This window comes from Fopius arisanus, unplaced genomic scaffold (genome assembly GCF_000806365.1).
Source record: "Fopius arisanus strain USDA-PBARC FA_bdor unplaced genomic scaffold, ASM80636v1 scaffold00137, whole genome shotgun sequence".
Taxonomy (NCBI): domain Eukaryota; kingdom Metazoa; phylum Arthropoda; class Insecta; order Hymenoptera; family Braconidae; genus Fopius; species Fopius arisanus.
The window spans coordinates 79,450-106,568 of record NW_011887876.1 but is presented as its reverse complement, the minus strand read 5'-3'; the positions used below and the strand labels follow the sequence as shown (position 1 = coordinate 106,568).

Sequence of the window (27,119 nt, the reverse complement as noted above, 5' to 3'; positions counted from 1 at the left end):
ATCATTATTTTGTTTAATTAATTAAAAAATAATGAAGGGTCTACAAAATTTTTTAATTGTATTACAATGATGTACAAAGGTCCTACTATTGATCTAAATAAAAAAACTAATGAATGTTCAATTATGTGGTGCCAACTACCAGTCACCGGTATGATACAGGGGAGAGATTTTGCGCGTTTTTCCCGACTTAAAACTTATTTTTTTGCTCCCGTTAGGGGGCGTGGAATACAGGCGTTGTGTGTGCAGGTTTTGTGAACACAGGCGCGGTGATAATTCAAATTAAATTTTTTATCAAACTGTTGCCAACGATTGATGATAGATTGAGTAATAAATTATAGGTGGATAGGAGATATTCGTTATATACTCAGAGGTCGAGTAGTTTACCAATAATTTGACCAATGGAATAATATTAGGTTATGCAATTATTTACTTAACCTTCACATACCTAACTTCTCAGTGTTCTAAAAGGCATCTGATAAACGCCGCAAAACGCCTCCTAACGGGAGCAAAAAAATAAGTTTTAAGTCGAGAAAAACGCGCAAAATCTCTCCCCAGGGAGGTATTGCCAAGCTTAGCAGCAGAGATTATAGGGGATATTGCTAACGCCAATGGCGAAGCTTCAACCGCGAACTTTCCTAGCGGAACTGGCGGAACTAATTTTGCGGGTATACCTGTGAATCAAACTGCACGAGCCCGAGAGTGTCGATAATTCGGAAATACCAGCAAACGCGAGAGTGTCGATAATTCCAGGAAATCGTGACAAAAGAAAACATCCCATATAGAGCGGAGTGGGGGTATGATGGAGAAACAATCGATGGACGGAATGAGAAAAATGAATTCACTTCTGTAAATTCGAAAAATTGTTCAACAAATTGGGAAAAAATTGTCTCGCAAATATATATTCAAACGATTGGGAACCGCTTGAAACGTCGAGATTTATGGGTCCCTCGGAACTGTTTTTTTTAAACGATAGCTTTTTTGTTGACAAATTCTAAAATGATTAAACAAATTGGGCAAAAATTGTCTTGCAAATGTATACTCAAACGATTGAGAATCGTCTGAAACGTGGAGATTTATGGGTCCCTCGGAATTTTTTTTTTTAAACGATAGCTTTTTTGTTAACAAATTCTAAAATGATTAAACAAATTGGGGAAAAATTGTCTCGCAAATGTATACTCAAACGATTGAGAATCGTCTGAAACGTGGAGATTTATGGGTCCCTCGGAACTTTTTTTTTTATCGATATCTTTTTTGTTCACAAATTCTAAAATGATTAAACAAATTGGGGAAAAATAGAGCCGTTGAAAAAAAAGGTTCCGAGGGACTAATAAATCCCCACGTTTCAGACGATTCTCAATCGTTTGAGTATACATTTGCGAGACAATTTTTCCCCAATTTGTTTAATCATTTTAGAATTTGTTAACAAAAAAGCTATCGTTAAAAAAAAAAGTTCCGAAGGACCCATAAATGTGGACGTTTCAAGCGATTCCCAATCGTTTGAATATCTATTTGCGAGACAATTTTTTCCCAATTTGATTAATCATTTTTGAATTTGTTATCAAAAAAGCTATCGTTAAAAAAAAAAAGTTCCGAGGGCCCCATAAATCTCGACGTTTCAAGCGATTCCCAATCGTTTGAATATATATTTGCGAGACAATTTTTTCCCAATTTGTTTAATCATTTTAGAATTTGTTAACAAAAAAGCTATCGTTAAAAAAAAAGTTCCGAGGGACCCATAAATCTCGACGTTTCCAGCGATTCCCAATCGTTTGAATATATATTTGCGAGACAATTTTTTCTCAATTTGTTTAATCATTTTAGAATTTGGTAACAAAAAAGCTATCGTTAAAAAAAAAAGTTCCGAGGGACCCATAAATCTCGACGTTTCAAGCGATTCCCAATCGTTTGAATATATATTTGCGAGACAATTTTTTCCTAATTTGTTTAATCATTTTTGAAATTGTTAACAAAAAAGATATCGATTAACGAAAAAAGTTCCGAGGGACCCATCAATCTCCACGTTTCACACGATTCTCAATCGTTTGAGTATACATTTGCGAGACCATTTTTCCTCAATTTGTTTAATCATTTTTGAATTTGTTAACAAAAAAGGAACAGTGCAAAAAAAAAGGTTCTGAGGGATCAGTAAATCTCGACGATTCAGCTAATTCCCAATCGTTTGAGTATATATTCGCAAGACCATTTTCCCCCAATTTGTTTAATTATTTTTCGAATTTACAAAAGTGAATTCATTTTTTTCATTCCGTCCATCGATTGTTTCTCCATCATACCCCCACTCCGCTCTATATGGGATGTTTTCTTTCGTCACGATTTCCTCGAATTATCGACACTCTCGCGTTTGCTGGTCTTTCCGAATTATCGACACTCTCGGGCTCGCGCTCTGCTTTATCTATACCCACGCCCTCCGAAAATTACCGACACTCTTGCCCTCGCGACCTGTTTGATTCACAGGTACACCCGCAAAATTAGTTCCGTCAGTACCGCTACGAGATTTCGCGGTTGAAGCCTCGCCGTTGGCGTTAGCAATCTCCCCTATAATCTCTGTTACAAGTCTTACGGTACGCTATATGAAATTAGTACAATGTCACAAAAAATTAATCACGTAAATATGGCGATTGCTGGTGAAATATTTGGGTATTTTAGTAGGGTTTTTTGCAATGTGTGGAGAAATAGTAGTACAGGCTTAATAAATTACAATGGTAGGATAAAAAATTATCATTGTACAAGTAGTATTAACGGAGACAGTAAGGATGTTATCATTGTTGGAGGTGGCATGGTTGGAACGGCTTTGGCGGTAGCCTTAGGTTAGTTGAATATTGAAGGAAATACGTATAAAGTAGAGAGCATCGAATTTTTGGGAGGAATCTTCGTTCAGAAAAAATGAAGTACAGCAGCTATCTAGTGTAATTTAAAACATCCGGACTCCGACCATTCATCATCATATGGTGAAAGGGAGAAAAATCAAATGAAAAACAAAAGAAATTGGTACTTTAATTTCAGTTCATGCAAGGCAAAGATGATGGCAATCACTTTTTCAACACAATGTGTGAAGTGACATTTTACGCTCGGTTTGCGTACATAAAACCTCCCTTTCAACACATTGTGGTGAAAAATAAGGTTCCATATTCACGACAAAGTGTTTTTTAGACTCGTGGAATTATACCACTCGCCTTTGGCTCACGCTATAAAACTCCCGTCAGCCCAAAAAGACTTTCCCGCAAGTCTATCGAAATTTTTGTATTATTAAGTCTTGAGAAAATCAACGAAACAATATACAATATTATATCTTTTTCTCATGAGTCAAAATCAAAATTATTATAAATGATTAATTCATCAAGGAACTGACTGGAGAATTCTATGAAAACTGGAATCTGAATTGGCACCGATTCAATCTATTTGATCTTAATTGTTTAGCGAAAAATCGAAGTTTTGCAGCGAAGGAAATTGTTCTTCTTGAAGGAACTCATAAGCATAAATATAAAACAAAGGAGAATTATTCTAATCGAGTTGTAGCATTGAATAAACAAACACGAACACTTTTGTCGAGCATTGGTGCCTGGAAGCATATTAAATCGGCACGCTTCACTCCTGTCCGCAAAATGCAGGTAGCTATCATAAGAAATAGAACGAATCACACTAATCAATGGAGAAAATAAGTAAAAATGCGTAATGTGTGGAAAATGCTGCCGAAATAAATTTCTATCCTTGATTTTTTTTTCTAGGTATGGGATGCGACGTCTGATGCCATGATAACATTTAATGAAGATTATCTGGCTGATGAAATAGCTTTTATAGTGGAAAATGATATTCTCCTTCATGCTTTGGACCAAGAGCTTGAAGACCAACCAAACCTCAAAGTCCTTTACAATTCTCAAGTCCAAAACATCTCTCTTCCGCGGAGACGAGGAGATAACTCTGAAATTAAACTCCAAGACGGACAAAAATTCTCAACAAAATTACTGGTAAGAAAAAACAACTTTTCAATTAGTATTACACACTTTTCTATTAATTAATAGTATTTTTCATACCTAGAACGAAAAAAATCGATCTGACGAACGTAGCTTTATAGTCCGAGCCGAAGGCAAAGATTATAAAGCGCATGAGTCAGATTCACTTTTTTTTGCCGTGGTTACGATGCCATTTAATGTCATTGTCTCCGAAAAAGCCTTTGCAACCGAACAAAGCGAGGTTAGAAACGTGTTTTACATGCCTCATTGACGTGAAAACAGTACACTTTATTATGGGTCATTTGGTTGTCACCTCATGGAGTCTCATACATTGCGAACATGGCAATTCTCCAGTCCTTGAATTTTGATTATCGTCTTTTAGATGATATTAATTATCGAATTTATGCAGTTATTGTTCGATTAAGATGAAACCTCAAAATGACATCTGAAATATGGGGCATTGCATGTCAACTCAGCCACCCGAAGTTCTTTTCCGTCAAGAAAATATTATCTGACTGTTCCATTTTGAAGTACGATATTTGGATAGTATTCATCCCAAATTCCATTGCTCTGTCATTTTTTTTCCTGGGATTAAGCTTGAAGAAGTCAAAATTTAAAAAAATTCAGAACTTTTAAATGACACATTCGCTTCGGCTAAATTAAAAAACAAAATTTTCTGTTTTCGTATATACTTTAAAAGTAAATAATCAGCGGTATACGCACTTTTATATTGATATTTCGCAAAATTTTTGTTTTAATTTTTTTTCTTATTACGGTTGCCCGATATTCGATTGCAATTTTTTTTTCCAGTTAAGGTCGTCAACTAAACATTTTCAAAAAATATTCCGTTTTTTCGACTTCAAGGCAAGTTCACTTACTTCAAGCGAGGAAAGAATGTACTAATGATTATTTCTTGTTGATTTCGGATAGATATAAATACATTATCGATGAAGACGAATGATGCCCTATGAATTTATTTCTTCTGCGATGAAATTCCTGTACTCCCTCGAATGTAAGCAAGTTTTTTTTCGTCATATACGTTGTAACAAATGTTTTTTTCTATTATTATTTCATGGGTGCCAGTTGCTTTAAAAAATAGCTAAATCAACAGATTTGGGCTAACTTGATAACCAAAAATCTCAGGTGAAAGGGAGGACTGTACTCCTCATTCTTACTCGGCCGCATTAAGAGTAGAGGTACTGATTAAATAATAGGATTTATTGTTTATAAAATTTCGTATGATAGATTGCATGAAAATAATAATTCGTGGCTCAAAAATCGTGATAATCGATTTTGACATAAAAATTATCCGTAATCGAACTGTTTATTCTATTCTTATTCTTATTATTATTATTATTATTGTCATTATTATTACTATTACTATTATTATTATTACGGTCCTTTTTCTGCCCCCATACAGATGCTAATCTTATGCATGCGGCTGTAGATCCTACAAGCGAAACCACAGAAAAACCATGTCGATACAGGCGGTCACTCTATTAGCAACCTCCCACTCATCGGTGTCTGTTGAAAAATTCGATTCAACGGGGAATCGAACTTACTACATTGAGAAGAATAGGCTGGCACCTACCTATTGAGCTATCGACGTCGGTTAATTGAACTCTTGACAAATATTCGACACGATACAGTGATCCGCGACTTCACAGTTGGATAATGTTTCTCCTTGTCGAAATCCTGTCACAGAGAGATTTTTCTCCAGGATGACGATAGTGTTCCATTGGTGTGAACTCAAATTACCATCATTATCGTTTTCTAGACGACGTTCATGCCCGGTAGTTGCGGCTCAGTTGAGAAGCACTCGACGGAATTTAATGTACATCAAATAATAATCGACGATAAAAAATCACATTTGACGATTCCATCGTCGCAACTTATATAAATATATATAAACTCATATGTATGTTATTCGAGTACTTTGATGACTTCAACGGAAAATTCCAGCACATGTTAAATGGAGCACTGGTCAGTTTGATGACAGTAATCAAAGTAACCACCAGTGTGAAATGGACCGTGTGAGGGAGTTGTCCCACTGCAAATTTGACACCACCCATGCAACCCCTCCAATGTTCCGAAAAAGTGAACGAAAAAACCGTAGTTCAATCTCCGGAAAAGTGGAGTTATTACTTCTTTGTAAAAAAACGTGGTCAGGAAGGGACCAAGGTGGGATGTTAGTGCACAGAGAGGAAGAACATGAGGTGAGCGTCAATTTACATTCGAACATTATCTTCTTGCGTGATCCGACCAGGCTGCATATTCCAGTGATGCGCCAGTTGGAAATTGTGTTTTCCCAACCACAGTTATCGACTTTTTGGGAGCCTTGAACAGCCACCTCCACGTGGTGCTCCCGGGTCATGCCAAGAGCTGTTCAGTTTTTGAGATTGAGTTCCCAGTTTTGAACTTTACTCAAAAACATTGCAGTGTCATCGAAGTGACCGAATAATATGTATATATATTTATATGATTTATATGGAATTTCACATTAGAGGAAATGAATGTATGGGGCCGCGCTCATTTTCCGTAATGTGTTTATATCTATCCGAAATCAACAGGAAATAATTATTAGCACATTGATTCCCCGTCGGAAGTACGCCAACGTGTTTTGAAGTAAACAAAATACGTAAATTTGAGGGAAAAAAACAAAAACATCTAATGCACTCGGGGTCTCTTCCATACCGTCGTATTTTTTTATCTCATAAGTCGAGATCATTTATTTTAAAAAAATGTTCCAACCGAATATCGGGCGGCTCTACGAAAAAGAAACTAAAAAAATAAAAATTTTGCGAAAAATCAAGATAGAAGTTTGTTTACGGCTGAGGCGTATTTTTTTCTCAAAGTATATGCAAAAACAAAGAACTTTGTTTCTTAATTTGTTCAAATCGAATGTGCCTTTCAAAAGTTATAAATTTTTTAAAATTTCGCATTCTTCGACCGTTATCTCCGGAACAAAAAATGATAGAGCAATGAAATTTGGTATAAATACTATCTGAATAAAGTAATTCAAAATGAGACAGTATTTTCTGGACAAAAGGAAGGGGGGTAGCTAAGTGGGCATGGAATGTCCCATATACATGGATCATTCCACCATATGTCAGCACGCCGTTAACCTTCATATTTTTAATGTTCTTTCCTTCAATTAATAAATGAAAAAGTGTAGTCCAATTGAAAGATGATGGGCGTAAGTTAGAGTTTTCTATCTTAACTATTGGTGCAGATATACCATATTGTGATTGTTTTTCTTCTCGAGACGTATCCTTTTTAAACCAAATTAAAAGATCTTATGGAGAACATACAAATTTGAAACCATTGCTTTCATTCACGGGGCTGGTTTTGCGTGGCCACACGAGTGTCCAAGTCCGCTTGGTAACGCATCGTCTGTCCTAATAGGGATCGGGACTACGCGGGCAAGTGATTTAAAATGAATGGAGTGTTTTGTTCGACACAGGCCTTATTCCAGTCACTTCTTACTTCTAATTAACATCTTTCCTTTAAATTCAATCCTGTTGAAATATTATACTTAGAAGCGTGAAGACTAGGGAGATGGGATCCACAATAAAAGAAGTTTGATTGTTTCTGCATAGAATCTTTATATTGCAATGCATAATGCATGTTTTTACACACAAGTTGAGGTAGACTGTGTAGATGAGAGAAATTGAAATTCAAGTAAGCGGTTAGCGAATGTGAAATGAGTATGGATAACAGCCGAAGATGGCTTTCAAATAGCTAGTAAAAAACAGAAGGCGATGGTTAACTAATCGTACGTATGTGATGGCCTATTTCTGCACACGCATTCGACACTTCGTTTTAAGCGTTCAGTACGGTAGAAGACAAACCTTCACGGTGAACTGATTTATTGTCCTAGTGAGAACGGAAGAAAAGTTATAATTATCCGTCTAATACTTGATAATACCCGATGTCGACATCAATGTCACACGCCGACCTTCAGCTGTGTTTGATGTGAGAAAAATTGTCGACAGTAACACAGTCCAAATCGTCTTATCGATTTAACGTATCAAAAAGTCGATTCATCCGTTGACAAAATGAAACTGTCTGTTCACTTTCTCCCAATCCCGGAGAATGCCGGTATGTCGTCAATCTTCGGCAAACAGAATTACCAAATACCTGCAGGGTATAATATAAGGGAAAGGATGACAATAACGAGAATATTGATAATAAAATTGATATACTATGAAAAGACGTCAACCCAAGTTACCTGAACTGCAAGAGCAACTCGCGTTTGAACAGAGCTATTTGGATTGATGGGTCAATGGTGATGGGTCAATGTCTAACACAACTGGAGTTGCCTAGGACCAGGCTGGGCCCTATCAACTTCATGAAGAATCATAATGTGTTCCCACTTGAGGTCTTGTGCCCCTGACTTCATCTGAAAAGATACACCGAACATTTTACCATTTAGTTAAAGTTGACACAATTAAAATAACTGCTGGACATGTCTTTATACATACCTTATGCAGTTTACCAGGTAGACTATGTTCGAGAATACGAAAACCTTGCGTCTGTGATCCACTGGGTGATGAAAGTAGCTCTTCGGACTTTCATATTTGTCACTGACTTGCACATTCTCATCTGTTCAGAACTTCCGATTCGTTCTCGCTCCATCCGTCTCTACACCGTGATTCTTTGCCCCAACAGCCTCCATTAGAATTATTGCCTTCACTATACAGAAACATGCACGTCCCCTTTCACGGGCCGGGAAGAGGTAAAAACTGTGATAGGTTGGGTATATTAGTCGGCAAGTGGCTGGTACATAATTACCACTCCATGATTGGTTTTGTCATTAAATCCTCAAGAGAGCGGACCATCTTCTCCAAAATCCTGTAAATCCTGCATCCTTTACACTACGAACTTTCGTCTTCATCATTAGCCCTTTTTTGTGCATTCTAGGAGCCAGAAATTTTTTGCTTCGTGGCCGCGTTCTTTTCAGCCTTCCTATTTTCTTCGCTACGCTGTTTTTTGCCTTTCGGTAAAAATCACGAGTGATATTATTATTATTGTTTATTTCATTGATGTTACAAATGTTCTGCTTTGTTTTACATCGGTTTACTCCCCCTTCCTGTTTCCTTTATATAATATAAGATAAACCATATATATATTTGATATACTTATTAACATTTTAATAACATTTTATGTCCTTAACCATTTCTATATATTCATCCCTTCCTTGTATCCTTCTGTTTATCACAATTGTTCCGCTCCTTTCCTTGCTTCCTAGTCCCTCTCCTTTCGTCTTTCTTATATCTATTTCAGTTTCTCTTTTAGTCCTCTCTCCTTTCCTCCTCCATTTCCCTCAGTTTTTTCTCTATCTTTCCTAGCCTTCCACATATCTTTCTATCCGTCCGTCCCCTCAGCATTTCCACCATTCTCTCTCTCCATGCTCGGTCGCTGCTCTGTTGCCTCCACTGTTTCCACCAGCTCTCTTCCTCCTCTTCTAGCCTCCCCATTAGTGCCCCGCAATTTATCACATGTTCCAGTACTTCCTTCTCTTTCTTGCATGCTCTGCATGTGTCTTCTATCATCCCTGTTCTGTTGCCTCTTAGTGCGTTCCCGCATCTCCACCTCGCCCATATCATTTTTTGTTCTAGTCCTAGTTTCCCGTCCTGCCAGTACCCTTCCATCGTTGCATTATCCTTTATTTCCTTATAGTAGCTACAGTATCTTGATCTTTTAATTCTTTCCCAGTCCTTTTGTGCCTCTTGGTCTCCCAGGATCTGTGTCATTTCCTCTATCCTCTCTATTGCTTCCTCGTTTTTTTCCTTCCACAGCATTTCCAGGAACTGTCCATCCCCTAATTCTCTTAATTTCTTTACCATCTCTTGTCCCCACCTTGTTGCTTCACCGTTCTGAATTCCCCTTAGTTCTTCTCGCATCCATCTCCTTGGCCATCTCTCTTTATTCATTTTATTCATTTTCACCAGGAATTTTGCCGCTCTTCTAAACGCTTCCACTTCCACGCTAGTGACTCCCGCTTCCATTCTCCATATGTAGTCTGGAGTGTTCCTCGTCAGTCCCATGCTTGTCTCTATGTGTCTCTTTTGTACCTTTTCCACTCCCTCCTGTCTCTTCCAGCCCCACAATTCCACTCCATATAGCCCCGCTGCCTTCACCATCGTTCCCAAAAAGTATAACCTCCTACTCAAGTCCTTTATCCTTGCTCTCGTCATTTCTCCCCATGCCTTATTTGTCAATATCTGCGCCTTTCCTGCGAGCTTCGCCGTGTGCCTTGTGTGTCTGTTCCCTGTGATGAACCAATACCCTAAATATTTAAATTCCTTTACTACCTCTATTTCCTCTCCTTTTTAATACCACTTTTCTGGTTTGTTCTTTCCTCCTCTCCTAAATACCATCACTTTTGTTTTTTCCGTGCTTACTTCCATCTTATTCTTATCCGACCATTTTTCCAGTGTCTTCAGCATCCCTCCTAACTCCTCCCCACTTTCTGCTATCAGGGCCGCGTCGTCCGCGTATAATAGCGTATAGACCTTTCCCTCCATCCTCGTATCAATCGCCATTCCGCCTTCCTTCCTTTTCTCTAAATCCTCTACCAAGTCCTGAATGAAAATGTTGAAGAGTAATGGGCTAAGCGGGCAGCCTTGTCTACCTCCTTTTTCTGTCATGAACTCTCCCGTCGTTCCTTTCCCTGTAATTACCCTGTTCTTAGTTTCCCCATATATTCGCCTTACTATCCTTAAAAATTTTCCCTCGATTCCTAACCTCTTCATTTTCTCCCACAGCTTTTCTCTGTCTACCTTATCGAATGCAGCCTTAAAGTCGATGAACCCCACATACAGTTTTCCTTTTTTCTTCCTCAGCTTTTTTCCTATCATTGTGTGCAAAACAAATACCTGCTCCATTGTGCCTCTCTTTCTCCTGAATCCTGCCTGTGCTTCCGTCAGCTTTCCTTCCTCATCTAGCCATTTCCCTAGCCTCCTGGCCATTATTCCTGTCAGTACCTTGTAACCTATATCTAGCAGCGATATTCCTCTATAATTTGCTGCTGTATTTACATCTCCTTTCTTGTGAATGGGGAATATTGTGGCTAGCCGCCACCTATCTACGACTTTTTCCTTTTTCCATAATTCCTTCATAATTCTTCTGAACTCCTCTTCCCCTACCTCTGGTAAGTTTTTCCAGAATTCCGCCGCTACTCCATCTCCGCCTGCCGCTTTCCCCTTCTTCAGCCTTTCTATCGCCTTCTTTAGTTCCCAATCCGTCAATTCTTTATCCAGGTCCGAATCTCTTTCTTCCTCCTCTTCCCCTCTTTTATCTACTTCCCTTCCTCCCTTTTTTCTCTTCCCATTTTCTCTTGCAGTCCCCCTCTGTCCCTGTTCCCTCTTGTACCAAGACTCGTTTCCCTCTTCTGAGCTCCCTCTTATATCCTCTCCCTTTCCTCTCTCTTCTACCACTTGTTTCGGTCTCTTTTCTCGTGCCCTTGTCTCTTCTCCTCCTAATAATTCCATGAGATGCCTTTTTCACTCTTCTTCCGTCACATCATTTCCCCCGTTTCTCCTACCTTTCATTAAACTGGTCTAGCAGTTTAATGCTTTCCAAGTTTCTGTCATTGTCCTACTTGTTGCTACTTCTTTTTGTTTGTTCTTTATCCACTCATGAATTAATATCCCCCTTATCTCCCTCAGTTTTCTTTTTGCTCTATTGTACTACCCCTTATTTTTCCAACTTCTTGTTTTTCTGAATTTTTTCAGGCATTTGAACATCTTTTGTCTGTTCTTACTGTATTCTCCGTTGTCCCACTCTGCTCTTTTTTTCCTTGTTCCACTACTTTTCATTTTTGCTTTCTCTGCTGCCTCCACTGTTATCCTTAGTAGGTTTTCCCATCTATGATTAGTCCCTTTGTCCTCTTGATTTTTATATTTCCAAATCTCCTGCCATTTTTCTCTGTACTTTTCCTCCCTTCCTTCTTTCCATCTCAGTCTATTCCCTCCCCCTCTCTCCTCTTCTTCTTCTTCCCCTCTCATCTGTCCCCAGTCCAGACTATATACCACAGGCAGGTGGTCCAATCCTTCTTGTTCCTCCACTTTCATTCCCTTAAACCATTTCGGGTCTTCCTCATCTTCCAACCTCACTAGGGCATAGTCCGGTGTGCTGCCCAACCCTGCCCCCTCTCCAATGAACGTAATTGCTCCCGTCTCGTCTCCCCTAGCTCTGCCGTTTTCCACTAAGAAAGCTCTCTCTTCACACCAGCCTATCAGCTTCCTTCCCTCTCCTCTCTCTGTTTTATCCTGTGCTATCCTTTCTCCTATTCTAACCTCTTCCTCCATTCCACATGATGCACATCCTTGCAGCTCCCCTATTCTAGCGTTTAGATCCCCTGGAATTACTATCCTTGCCCCCTCTCCTTCCTTGTCCTTAACTGTCATTCCTAGCGCCTCCAATACCTTGCCCATGTTTTTCCTATCATTATTATATGTGCTTATTATAATATATCTCCTCTCATTTTTTCTGTCTCTTATTTCCACAATTATACCGTAATGCCATTCCTCAACCCTCCATTCTGCCTCCAGCGTCTTCCTGATTCCTACCAAGTGTCTCCGCTGGCTTTTCCTCTGCTGTGCTTCCTCACCGCTGCCTTCCCAAACCACTCGTATCTTCTGTCCAGTTTCTCCCTCCACTTCTTTAACTCTTTCTCTTCTAGATGCGTTTCTTGAAGTAATATCACATCCATCTTTTCCCATAACTCTTTATTCCTTTCGATGTTCCGTGCGTTCTCCAGGTTCCAATGCATACAACGGAGTGACCTGGGTTCCTTTTCCTTCTCCTTCTCCCTGTTTCCTCCTTTTGCCTTTACCCTCAGCTCTCCCTCTAATTCATCCCATTCCAGCCTGTGTCCCTCTACTTGTATGCTGTTATAGGCCGTTTCTGCCTCCATTCCTATCCTCCTCCATCCTCTTGCCTGCTTTTCCAACCATCTTTTTATCTCCTTCTGTCTCTCCGTCCAATCATCTCTAAAGTACACTCCCCACCCCCTTCTCCGCAGTCCTGATTGCCCTGCTATTATTGTTAATTTGTGCTTGAACTCTTCTACCTTTACCGTCCAGCCCCTGTTCTCACATTTGTCCAGTCTTTCTACTTTAATTTCTAGCTTCAGTTGTTCTCTAAAAAACTTCTCCAGTTCCTCCTTCTTTCTTCTACTCAGTAGTGTCAATCCCTCCATAATGAGGTTCTTCTTCCTTATTCTTCTCTCCCTCAATTCCTCTTCCCACTCTCCTACTGTCAGTCTTTTTGGGTGTTTGTCCTCTGTCCTGTCACTCATTCTACTCTCGTCTGTCTCTTCTTTCCCCTCCTCTCTCCTGTTCCTATTCTCTCCCCTCATTCCTGCTGCTCTCATACTTCTATTCACCTTCTTTCATTCTTCCGGGCCTTTTGATGGTCATTTACTTCCTTCACTGTGCTCTGTCTCCTCGCTCTCCTCGCTCTCTTCTGACTCTCCATTTTCCTCATACTCTCCCCCCAGCCTCCCTCTGTTGCCCCCCCTTGGGCGGCTAATCTCTTCTATGCTCTCCTCCTGGTTATTTTCTACTCACCCCTGAGTCCACCCTCTACCTCTACCTCTCCCCCCTCCCACCTTTCTTGTTCCCTCTCCTCCCTTCTCCTTCCCTCCTTCGTCATCTCCACTCCCGCTGTTGATACCCTCCCCCTCCTCTATCCTAGCCCTCCCCACTCTTACCTGCTTTCTGAGCTCTCTTAGTTCTACCTTTTTCCGTTCCAGTTCTTCCTCTTTCCGTTCCAGCCTTCCCCTTAATGCCTTTACCGCCTCCTCACTTTCATCCCTGCATCCGCACCTCACTAATTCCCTCCTTTTGCGCTTACACTCCTCGCATATTCCACCCCTTCTTTCGCTACTTAGGTTTTTCTCTAGTCTTTGGTCTCATTCAGCTATCCTCTTTTCCCAATGTTGCTCCAGGTCTATCGTTTTTTCTTCCCATTCCTTTCTTTGTTCCTCTTTCCAGGTCGTTATCCAGTTCTCCAGCCTCCTAATACATACCCTTTCCGCTGTCTCTTCTTTCTCTCTATTGTTCTCTTCCTCTTTCTCTACTTCCTCTAGTAGGTCTCTCACCTCTTCTCCTTGCCAGTCCGGCTTCTGTGTCCCTACCTCCTCTCCGGCCTGTGTGCTTGCCCCCACCTCCGACAGCCTTCTTCTCTCTGACCTTTTTCCTTCCTCGCTTTCTATTTCTGTACTGTCTCTGCTCCCGTTTGCGTCTTTCTTCTCCCCCTCTCTTGTTATCTCTGTCTCTCCTGTTTCGTCTGTTGTTTCCTCTGCGCTTCCCTCTTCTTTTTCCTCTTCTCCTCCCTTTGTATTGCCTGTACTCCTGTCACTCCCTTCCTTTTTTCCCTGTGGGGTACGCGGGATCTCTTCCCCCCGGGATTTCTTTTCCCTTGAAGTAATCCCTTATGCTTTCTTTCTCTGGTTTCTCCGTCTTTCTGGGACGTCCCCTCTTCTTGGGCTTGGCCTCTTCCGTCTCCTTTTCCCGTTCCTCACCGGTCATCTCTTCTATTCCTTTCTCCTCAATTTCAACCAGTGCTTTTCCCGTGCTGCCCTCTCTCCTTTCCTACTCCGAACTCTTTCCTTTCTCGTCCTCGCGTCTTTCCCGCTCAAACTCGTCCCCTCTCTGTTGTATCGTACTTTCCTCCTTGTTCTTCCTCCTAACCCTGCTTTTTTCCACACCACTTTTCACCTTCATAATCCTTTTATCCTCCTTGTTTCTTCTTTGAACCTTCACTTTCCCAAATTCCTCCCTCCACACTAAGCCACCCTTTCCACTTTTCCACCTCACAATCTCCGGAAAACCTAGACAATCCTCTAAAAACCCACCGATGCACGCCGGTCCCGACGTGTTCGCGTTCGCGGTCACGAGCCGTCCCAATCACGAGTGATACCTCCCGTAATAATCAAAGAACTCGCGATATGTCTCCATGAATCAGCAGCATTTTTTTTGATCATTTCAAAGCCGATGAGCGGCCTTTTCTGACGAGTGTGCGAGCCGTGACAAATTGTGATTGTTTTCAATATAGGAAGTGCCTCCTGCAGCTTTTCCACATTTTTGAGCATGGATTCAACACCGTTTATTACTATATCAATGTTCTGCTCCACAATGCTGATGCCCAGATATAGATCTTGGCTTACCACAATTTTCTTCAGTGTGTAGATCTTATATTGTTTCACAGGTGGCCAACCTCTGGTAATCTCGGAGCTATACCCATAAAATGATTAAGGTTCCAATTATAAGAGACCTAACGTAATTAGAAGGGTTGTCGTATATTTGTGTGGTCGAGATCACATCGGGAGATGGCGCATCCGCGTGATTGAAATCCCAGGGCAAAATGGTTTAGATTGTTATGCACGTGTTTGGATATTTTCTTTTTAATTCCACTCTGTTAAAACAGAATGGAATTAAAAAATTATGGCTTAAATTGGAATGCTAGTGAACTTGAGAGAAAAAAATCTTATCGTCAATTAAAGATTAAAGAACGCCGACGATGTTTTTGATTGTGAGAAGATGAAAAGTTTGAAAATGCATGTCAAGTCTATTAACAATATGGTAATATTTAATAATTGATTAAAAACAATCCATAATCATCCAAAAGCATAACAACAAAAAAAGCGATCATTGAAAAAATATGTTCACTGAAGAAATAAAAAATTTGTCTGTTTTGCTTTTGCCCCCACCAAATTTGAATGGAATATCCCCACTAGCCCCTACTACTACGCCCTACGCACAGGGCACAATGGGCCCGAAGGGGGTGCAACCATAAACTTTATAGCTCGGGACAGCTTTTCCTAATGGAGGTCGGGAGCTGGACTAACTCTGAGAGCTGAGGTTGCCCACCTCTCTATTGATTCTCTACCTTAAGAAAACTTCGTTTCGAGAATACCAATATTTTCGGGCCACGCTGAGACAGCTGCTTCAAAATCTACTGAGTTTGCAGGACAATTGCTTGCTCGAGACTTTTCAACGTAAGGCTAGAGAAACTATTGGGTTGAGTCGCTGTTAAACTCGGTGGTCTTGGGACGCTGGAGATTTGCGAATCAGTGAACAATCTGCAATTACTGATCACTGAAGTGTCAAAGTTCGCAAAGGAAGTTTAAGGCGCCGAAAACTGGGATCATTGATCACTGAGCTTGACTCACTCATGCAAACAGTCCCTAAAAATTCTCATCATATCGTGCCATCTGTGCTATTTATCACTTCATGTGTCAACACTTCATGCGGTACAAAATGATTTTTACAAATTTAATCACTGTACTTTAGTGAGCGCAATCTTGTGGCTCTCCTCCACTCAGATCTCGTGATCAGATCAATATCTCTTGGTGCTGCCAGAAAGGATCCTTTGTCAGGATTAGTATCATATCCTGTTTTGTACCCAATTATTTTATACCTCGGCATTTTATTCACTAATGTCACTACTCATATCACTTACTAATTTTCACTGAATAGAGCTAGTCCGGTTACTCCAATTTCGTTGTGGATACTTCAGGATTAGAGTAATCAATTTAAACAATTTAAACAGGACAGACGATGCTAGCGATATCCCGCGGAGTAGTACCGTTGGTACCGTTTATCGACAGAAACTTGGCGGTGGGAAAAGTAAAACATACATAGACAAATTTTCCATTTCTCTAATGGAAATATTTTTTCACTTTTTCCTTGTTTTGTTGTTAATCGACTTTATAAGAAAAAAATCCTTCCTTTTCATAGATTTCTTAAAGAGAAAATATTGTTTGGAAAACAATTATTAAATATCACCATGTTGTTAATAGACTTAACTTGACATCCATTTTCAATTTCTCCATTTCCCGTTCTCCATGCCATATTAAAATGCACAAGCATCTAATCATTATCGGCGTCCTTTAATCTTTAATTGACGATACAATTTTTCTCTCAGGTTCACGAGTATCACACTTTCATTTCCACCGATGAATGTTGAATCTAAACCATCATTTTTTAGGTCCATTTTTTTTTACCAAACAGAAAATGTACAAACACGTGCGTAGCAATTCAAACCATTTTGCCCTCGCATTTCAATCACGGTCATGCGCCATCTCCCGATGTTACCCCCACTACACAAATATATGACAGCCCTTGAATCACGTTAGGTACCTTATAATTGGAACCTTAATAATTTTATGGCTACAGCTCCGAGCCATTGAGTTTCGAAATTTTATTTACATGTGAAGCGAAAAAAGATTCCCTTTGGGACAATGTACTCCATCCTTACTCTGATTTTACAATCCCTAGAAAAAAGTCGAATACAGTCGTGTGCAACACGATTTACTAGCTTTCAGGGTTACTCCTCCATTCCCGTCCTCGGTGTGCTCTTCCAGAAAGCCCAGAAGATGCGTATCCTCCCTTTATGCCTGGATACTGGATTGACTTTCTCAATCTTTTACCACTCCAGTAAACGTTGCACCGACCGTGTTGTCACGAGGATAGTCCGGAAGCGAAGAGCTAGCAGATTGAGTGATAAAGACATTGGGTCGATCTTCGATTCGCCTATTCTCTTCATTATAATGGGTGATTCAATGTCGGACCCCTAGATGAATTCCCTACCTGCTTTATCACCCTACCTCATACACCATAATTTAAATTCATACATACAATTCAATTTCATACACCATAATTTCAATTTAAATTAAAAACCTAGGAATTCCATTGATTCATTATTAGAAACCACGAAATAAATTAATACAAATTTTGTTTTTAATAACTATGATTATTGAAGGAATAATCTATAATATTTCGTAATTAATGTTGATGCTATGTTTATAATTAATTTTAATTATTAAAGACAAACGGTAAGCCCACCCTGCTGTAATTTTTACGGGGTGCAAAGTGAGGTAAAAAAAAACTAATCACAGGTGATTTTACCTTGAAGCCCATAACTGTTGATATTTCAGTTAATTGACTAACCTCTTAAATCATTAAGGCCCCTTTTCACCCTTATGATGAACCTGCATAATTGTCATTTTCCTGAGGTGTAGGGGAGGTCCAAAAGTGTCATTACAGGTGATTTAACCTTGACGCCGATAATTGGGCATTTCGAAGTTAATTTATTAACGTACTAATAATTAACTAAGTCCCTCTTTTGACCCTTACGATGAACCTACATATACATGCAATTTTCATGAGGTGTGCGGGGAGGTCTAGCAAAGCCATTGAAATCCTTTTTACTCTGACGCCGATAATCGGACATTTTTCAGTCAATATATTAACGTACTAATAATTAACTAAGGCCTTCTTACGACCCTTACGGTGAACCTACATACTTGTTATATCTCTCAAATAAACTTCCAAATAAGTATAAGGAGTCATTAAAGTACCCGTCAACCCCTGACGCGGACCACGTAGATTTAGTTATGTTGAATAATTAAATTTGTCCATCAAATCGTGAAAGAAAAATTCGAAAAAAATCATGAATATAAAGTAGATATTCCTTCATTAAATATTCTGGGGAAGATCTATCATTTTCCAGTTCAATCGAGGGGTCAGTCTGTAACTAACAGAAGATTTACCAGTAGAATAAGTCACTGTTAAGTAATTCCTCAATAAACATCTGGGAATTTTCAGATAAAGTTAACAGGCCCGTAACTTTATTTTACTGGTCTGTTATCTCAACAGGTTTGTGCGACGGTCCCTACGAATATCTGTAAACAGTAAACTGAGTTACGCCGATTTTGACCTTTAAGTGGGTTGTCTTAAATATCAGCGAACCTAGGAGGGGTAAAAAAATAGTTGTTGATATCTCTTGTGAAGAGCAAAATGAGAGCTGCAAAAAAATTGAGATGAAAACCTTGCCATCTCCCTACGGACGTAACCCTCAGAAAAGAGTTATAAAGGTAATTTTTCCGGTTTTATCAATGAATAGATAATGGGATGACTTACAAATGCTCGATTATCGGCGCCAGAATAAAATCAAGTCCAATCACTTCTTTGGACCTCCCCGCACACCCCATTAAAATTACAAGTATGTAGGTTTACCGTAAGGGTTAAAAGAGGGACTTAATTAATTATTAGTACGCTAATAAATTGACTTCAAAATATCCAATTATCTGCGTCAAGGTCAAATCACCTGTAATGAATCCTTGGGCCTCTCCCCACATCCCATAAAAATTACAAGTATGTAGGTTTACCGCAAGGGGCATAAGAAGGACTTGAATTATGACCCTTAGGCCATGAAAATATTCCTGTACTAATCAACTAACTTAAAAATGGCCGATTATCGGCGTCAGAGTAAAATCAAGTCCAATGACTTTTTTGGACCTCCCCCTACACCCCATAAAAATTACAAGTATGTAGGTTCACCGTGAGGGTCAAAAGAGGGATTTAGTTAATTATTAGTACGTTATTAAATTAACTTCAAAATGCCTAATTATCGGCGTCAAGGTAAAATCATCTGTAATGACACTTTTGGACCTCAGACCTCAGAAAAATGACAATTATACAGGGTCATCATAAGAGTGAAAAGGGGCCTTAATGAGTTCAGAGGTTATTCAATTAACTGAAATATCACCAGTTATGGGCTTCAAGGTAAAATCACCGGTGATTAGTTTTTTTTTTACCTCACTTTCGACTCCGTAAAAATTACAGCAGGGTGGGCTTACCGTTTGTCTTTAATAATTAAAATTAATTATAAACATAGCATCAACATTAATTACGAAATATTATAAATTATTCCTTCAATAATCATAGTTAATAAAAACAAAATGTGTATTAATTTATTTCATGGTTTCTAATAATGAATCAATGGAATTCCAAATTTATGATTGAAGATTATGAAAAATACTTCATTCCAGCATCAAGCTCCCTCATTGGGCTAAAAATTGCATTAATCGGTTCATTAATGTAAGTATTTTCCGGGAGTTCATAATCATTCTCATGAATAGTACCACCTTTGGCCGCCGCTGGCAATGGAGCTGCTCAGCAGTGCACTACGGCATGTACTATCTGTATGCCCACATTCGGCAGGCCCTACCCCTCGCCGCTCAGCCCTGGCCGCGCGCTCATTTGCTGGAACGCGTCCGCTTCTGCTGGAAGCGTCCCAAGCGTCTGAAGGCGTCCCAATGCGGAACACATAATTTTTGGGTACAAAGTGGCCCATGTGATGATGTTCTCCAATAACATTAGGTCACGCTGAAGAGCTTGCTTATACAAGATGAAGAGCACGAATTATTTGCGTGATGGATTTTTAAAACACATATCTCTTTGGAGTCAGTGACGTCGCAAAAAAAAAATATGGCGACCGCAGCAAGATCACTGACGGTCACCAGTGTGCCTGATTACCTATCTTGAAGCACATAAAAGGCACATAATTGTAGTCTGTTGTATGTAGTTATAATCGGTAATTTTATTTTACTCACCCCTAAATCAAGTTTTCCCCTAGATCAGTAATTGCTCTTTGCCCCCTCCCTCCTGCCCATTCCTAGGAGCACTCAAAAAGCACATAATTCTAGTCCAATTTGTTTTATTGATTTTTCGAATTTTGATTTTACAACCCCTAAACTCGATTTTTCCCTAGAATTGCCTTTTCTATCATGTCAACACGCCCACTGCCATTTGTCGCTGGCTCGTCGAGAGCCCGTAAAAAACACATAATTATGGCATCATTTGTTTTCCAATCAACTCTTATTTTGCACCCCTCCATACCATACCATTTTTTTTGTTCCAGCACCGAAAAACGGATAAAAAACACATAATGTTGACCAACAAAAAATCATCCTTTTTTTGACCTTGCTCCGCTAATTTTATGGACGTGAAATTCAGTGACTTTAGATAAAAATTCCGTGACACTTACGTAAAATTTCCTAAAATCATAGTTCGCTCTGGAATATTTTTCTCCGTGTACAGGCCTGAGATGCACACAAGCCCTGGTGCATCAGGGTTAATTTAGAATATATTATAACATAATATAATCTTTCGCCTTTTTCACTGAGTTACTTCTTAGAGACAGAAATCATTCGGAGGCTACCTAGTTCCATCTGCTCCAACTGGTTCTCTTTTTTTCTCTTTTGTATTCTATAATATAGGTGGGAAAAATGTATAATGTCATAAATATAATTCCATTGTAAAGCGAAACAATTATTTTAACTCAAATATTTTAGCCAAAACGATTCCTGTTTCCATACAGAATCGTAAACCGAATTGAGAAAGGTGGGAAGAACGCGTGGTTTCAGAACGACGCACTTTCTGTCTGCAGAGAGGGAAAAATTATTTTCGTCATTTTGACAGTGAATTTCGATTAAATTAATCTATGCAATTGCAAAAAAATAGCGTTTATTCATTCACTATTTTGCTACTGAATTATTGTTTTTACTTCCCTGAAAATTGGCGCAATGTGAAGCGTGTTGTAGAAATTTACCCATGTAGGAATTTCCGAGCCTGCAGACTTGGCTAATGCATTGGCCAGCATCGATTGGTCAACATTCGGTTTTCGTACGCGTGGCCAGTACACTGGCCAGCATCGTTCGCCAATACTCGGTTGTTCGATATTCGGCCAATATGTTGGCCTACATCGATCCAACGAGGTTCGGTTGAGCGATGTTGGACCAATGGTAAAGCCCCAATCTGTTGAATAAATATTGGTTGGTCGATCATTGGCCATTCATGGGTCCTACATAGCTTCTCCAATATCCGTCACTTGAAATATTCATTGAGTATGATTATATTATAATTAACATTAAACAATAAAATCCATTAAAATTTCATCGCAATGATTATTCGTTGAGTACAGGATAATAATAATTGAAAAAATCGGAAAAGCAGGCGTTTGCTATAAAAATAATAATTACTATAATTATTGCAATTATTTTTTCAATTCAATAAATCCCGGAAATACTCAGTAATCTACTGATATTTAATTCTCTATATTAATTGATCAAAGAAAAACAAAAATGCGCAAAAATAACTGACTGAAATTTATGAAGTCGTTTTTATGCTCCTACTACAAGACTTAGGTATTAGGTTCAGTCGTGGTCGTTGAGCGGTACTGAGCAGTCACATGCTTTCCCGCTCAATCCAACCGCATTTAACGTAACAATAAGTCGATTTTGAGTGTCGTTGATCCAGTTCAATTTATCTCACAAATTAAACTTCCTCCAACCATTCATAATCCCAAATCCAACCATCAGGCACCCAGGGTGCCTTCCATAAGACCAAACTCCTCTGTTCCGACTAAAAGAAAACAAAAATGAGTCCTCCAAATAAAACCATCAAAAAACCCAAAAACCCTCCTGAGAGAACTATCACTAATCCGTCATCGTCCGTGGGAGAAACCCACATCCAATACGAAAGCCAGAACACTACACCTTCAGCCGGATCGACTATCCAACCGCAAGTTCCACCCATCATCCTCGAAAATGGGAAGCTGGACACCAAAAAACTAATCAATTTCATTCAGGTGAATGTCACAAACAAGGATTTCAGCCTGAAATACAGTGGAAACAATACCAAAATCTCACTTAAATCCCAGGCGGATTTAACCAAAATTACCAAGCTTCTGGAAAAGAATAACTTCAAATTCTACACTTTTGGGCTCAAGAACGAGAGACCCAAAAAATTCATCATTAAGGGCCTACCAACCTCCTTTTCTGAAGCAGACATTTCTGATGAACTTGGAAACAAGGGTATAAAAACACTATCAGTCCGGCAATTCATCAAGTCTGACACAGCCACTGGTAAGAAAATCCCCCTGCCTATGTTTGCAATCACGGTCGACCACGAGGTAACCATGTCCAACATAGCATCCATAAAATCCATCCTCCACCACACCTTCAAGCTGGAAAAGTTCAGGAAGTCGGACTAACCCACGCAATGTTTTAAATGCCAACGGTTTGGACACGCCAGTGCGCACTGCCATCTCTCGCCCAGATGCGTCAAGTGTGCGGAGGAGCACGATATCAAATCCTGCTACAATACATCTATCAAGTGTGCCAACCGCGGAGCGGACCGCACAGCAAGTTTTCGGAAATGCCCAACCCGTCTAGCTTACGCCAAGAACCAGGAAGATAAGAAACACAAGCACCAACTACTCCACGAGAAGATTGCTTCAGATCCACACAAGTCGTCAACCACCAAAACTTTTGCAGAACTAGCGAAGTCAATCCATTTCTTCGGTACGCCTGACTTCCCAACAACATTAGCAACCCCAGACAAGTCGGTCACTTCTAGAACGCCAAACACCCCAGGTACTCCTTTCTTCTCTCCAGCGGGACCATCGCTCCCCGCGCCATCTCCAATGAGAAACCAGCAAATACCTTCAAGACCTTCTAAAACTACTAAATCTGCAAGACCATCTGCTGACCACCTTCCACTCACACATTTAAGTACCACACACTCTTGTATCAATTCAGCCAAATCAATCATTGAGGAATTACACAACCTCAACATTTTCCAAATCCTCGATGACATCAAAATTATGATCTCAAAACTCAAAAATGCCTCAACTCCCATCGAAAAAATCCAGATCATTGCTTCTTATAAATTTCTCTTCAACTCATCGTCCCCCTCACCTCCAATCCCCCCGTAACCCCCTTAAACCCCTTAGCCTTAATCATAAAGGCGCTCAAACCAATCCACCCCCTCTACAATCCTCCTGACATCCATCTCGTCCCTCTTCTTAATTCCTAGCTCATGCCCCGGAAATCACCACCCTTACCGCAGGGGACATCAACAACCCTTCCAAACGCAACCCTACTCCACACTGATGGTGCCAAACCGTCCAGGTGGTCATTAGTTGATCATAATCACCCCCCTCCCCGCCCCCCCCTTCCTCTCTCCCCCCTTCTTTCTACCCATTACTTATAAGGTTTTTTACAAGTACATTTTTCCTTATTTTTCTATTGTAACGTTCATTATAGCCCCACACCAATCACTTTTATAAATCAACCCCCAAACATCACTTATATTAGGTATAAAGCCAAGGGCTGGTGACCTAGTTTACCGACATGTACAATTTTAGCTCATAAGCTTTGTATATTCTGTACATTCAAGTGTATATAGACCTATTAACTTAATAAACTACTACACAACATAACATAACAGGTATTAGGTTGGTGGTTAGGGCGTAGGACTAGTGTGCGAAAGATCGTAGGTTCGAGTCTCGTCAGGTCTAAAATTTGAGTTCGTCGATTAGGTTTTTTCAGGGTCGATATCCTTGCCGCCGTGGTTAGGGATAAGTAATAAATCATGAAAACGACGAAATGTCCTTTTTTCCTTTTTTTGTTAATTAATTTAATGAGTGCCTCGGTAGCCAATTATATGCCGAGCATTTACAGTCCAGTCTGTTGTTCTTTTTTATTACTAGCTTCTTTCAATCGACGTGAAAAGATTGATAATCGGATAAATTTCAATAAAACATAAATGTTATTAATATTTTTGGGTAAAATTAATATGACTCGGCTGTCAATCGGCTGCCATCATTGGGCCAATTAAGGCACCACTAATCGGACCGGAGTTATCATCCAAGGCTCGATAGAGCATTGGGCCAGACTCTTTTCCAAGCATCGGAAATGTTGGCGTCGAGCTTGGCCCGATCCTCAGGCCAATCCGGCCATCCTACATGGGTTCCAACGAGTTAGCCGGTTTCGTCTCAATTTTTTTTCAAGAATTTCAAGAGCTCTTTCTTTTTCATCATTAATTCATCTGGACGTGTATGCAGTGTGACCTTGAATAATAGCAGCATAATCTGATTTCAGACGATCTTGACCATCTCCGAGCTTCCCGGACTATTCAATCAAATCAATTTTATTTGTTCGATGGACTCAAGTCGTTGAATAGAATCAACTTTAATGTAAAATTTTCAATCTTACCACCGAAAACACTATACGTAAAATATGCGATTTAAAACGTATTTTACAATATTTCTGATCTTCTAAATTACTAGTTTGGAAACGTGAATTACGAGCTAAAAACACGGAAATTATGCCTAGAAAAACACAAATTACGCCTTTTGGTATGGTAGTGAAAATGGAAACCTTGTTGAATTAAAGTAAAAATTTCACTTATAAATTCCCAAGGATTTGGTTTTAGTGCAATTTTTGGTGAAGAGTTCTATTCCATGACTGCTGCATTGTTGCTCCTTCGAGCATCTTGGTACACTGACCATTCCTCTGACGGTTTTTTGGTTATCCATTGGTCATCAAAATAATCCCGGAGTTGCCAATTTTAGTTCCTATTGTGCCATACACCTCAGGAACAGTTGGGGCCAGAAATGCCAATGCCAAAATATTTCCTTTCGTTTTTGCGTTTTTTCTTTCTCGCATCAACGATCCGTTGCAATATGATTGTTTGACAACTGTTTTCATAACACATACGGAAAGAGGAATGTTGCTGATTATATATTTTTCGTTCATAATCGAAAATCCAAAAATCGGAATATCTTATATGGAATCTTTTATCTTATGTATGGATTAAGGAAAAAACTCTCAGTCGATCGGGTCTATTTGGCAGGAGATATTTAAGCATTACTTTATTTGTTAGTTCTTTTTCTCATAAGAGAATAGTTTCTGCCAAGTTTCAAACTGATAGAGGGATTATTTTTAATCAGAGAGCGCGTACTGCAAATTTTTTCGATAAACATAATTGGAATATCTCAAAAACTTTGTAGGAACACATATATATTCTGAGTAATCTGTATAAAGCATAGTGGAACGAACATTATGAACAATAATACAATGAAATTGGTTGGACCGCTTCTGAGATTTTTTAAGAAAAATTTCAGAAACAATCACCGATATTTCAAGAACTACTCCACCGATCGGGCGGGAATTCAGCACAGGTTATAAGTCGTTATTGGGACCTATGAACTGAAAAAATTTCCTCTTCACGAAACGCGGCAGCAATATAAACTGCAGGGAGGAATGCGAGAGCTAAGATCAATCTTATACAGGGTTGAATCTTGTTGTTAAGTTCTCTCTTTTTTTCATCCACTTTTTTTCGAATCAACTCCGTAATCGGTAAGTGAACTGAAAGTTCCGTAATTTTTACTAAATATTTCTCTCCGTGTATTAGTATTTATTGCAATGGGTCGGAAAATGTACCTTACGATGTACAGTGTACACCCGCGAAAGCCAAATCTTGAGTAAATATTTCGAATGGATCTTCAGGATCTAACTTCAGTTACTAACTGCGGCTGTTAACTGAAGAAATGACTGGGCCACTAGGGAATAAAATACTATAACATCAGTTCTGCAATCACTTGAAATCAGCAATAATTGTGTCAATATATTCAGCAGTCCCTAGCCTCTTGACAGATTTTTTTTTAAACAATTTCGTAACTGCTCAATGGAAGCAAAAGATGAAAAATCGGATCTGACCGTAATGGAATGTCCACATCACTAGGAAAGCTGTGCATTTTCCGTTCATTTCGTCGTGCTTTTTCAAAGTCCATATACACCGTCAGATTTTGTTTCAACTTTGGAGCCAATTCATTTAGAATGTAGTTGAAAACAGTTCGATATCAGTTTTTTGACTTTCTTTCCATCAGGGTGTGAGCAATTGTAGACGTTTGTTTCAAGAATAGAGTCGATAATGATTTGTTACTCTCTATTTGAAACTTTAATTACAAATTTCACTGGAAATTTTACGAGAAACTTTGTTTGACTGCGCTGGTGGGGAACTGCCTTCCCCACCGCAAATCAAGTCGCGAACAAGGATGCAACGAATCTGTTAAGATTGCACAGGAGAGAAATAACCACCGAAACAAGACTAGGACCACTCCGTGTACGTACAGAGCAACTCTGGGACTGTACTGGATATCGGTATCGTTTCAATACAAAATTCTCACTGGACTGATAACAATGTAGTACCGAGTCTCACATTTGTCCCTTAACCCTTTGATTTGTCCCAGGACTGTTTACTGGCGCCGATTCCGTATCGTTTCATTCCACTTTATCAGTACGTTTAGTACTGAAACACGGTCATGAATCGGCATAGATCTATCACTGTGTCGCTACATCAAGGTAGTTCAGTAGGTAGTCAGTAATTGTCAGTTTATAAATACGTATTTATTTTTTTCAGTCAACAAATGACAATATTCATTTTTTTTCATATAAAATTGAATATTTTCTTTTTATATTTTTTATACTTAAATATCTTATATTTT

General features: G+C 39.4%; 1 protein-coding gene and 1 long non-coding RNA gene across 3 annotated transcripts in view; one reads left to right on the top strand and one right to left on the bottom strand.

Annotated features, from left to right (window-relative positions):
- The first annotated feature begins 2,563 nt into the window (after window positions 1-2,563).
- Window positions 2,564-27,119, top strand: part of Coq6 (ubiquinone biosynthesis protein COQ6, mitochondrial) — a 99,375-nt gene continuing 74,819 nt past the window's right edge. The window contains exons 1-3 of one of the 2 annotated variants that reach the window (XM_011313987.1): window positions 2,564-2,720; window positions 3,436-3,626; window positions 3,744-3,983. In XM_011313987.1, the coding sequence (XP_011312289.1) occupies window positions 2,603-2,720; window positions 3,436-3,626; window positions 3,744-3,983 (549 nt within the window). In that variant the 5' untranslated portion in view covers window positions 2,564-2,602. Of the gene's footprint in view, window positions 2,826-3,435; window positions 3,627-3,743; window positions 3,984-27,119 lie in introns of both variants that reach the window. The other variant, XM_011313986.1, reaches the window with a different exon arrangement.
- LOC105272088 (uncharacterized) lies at window positions 5,390-8,605 on the bottom strand. Its single transcript, XR_892718.1, has 3 exons — window positions 8,453-8,605; window positions 8,200-8,370; window positions 5,390-8,108 (listed from the first exon to the last, which is right to left on the bottom strand). It is a non-coding gene; the product is annotated as an uncharacterized lncRNA (long non-coding RNA).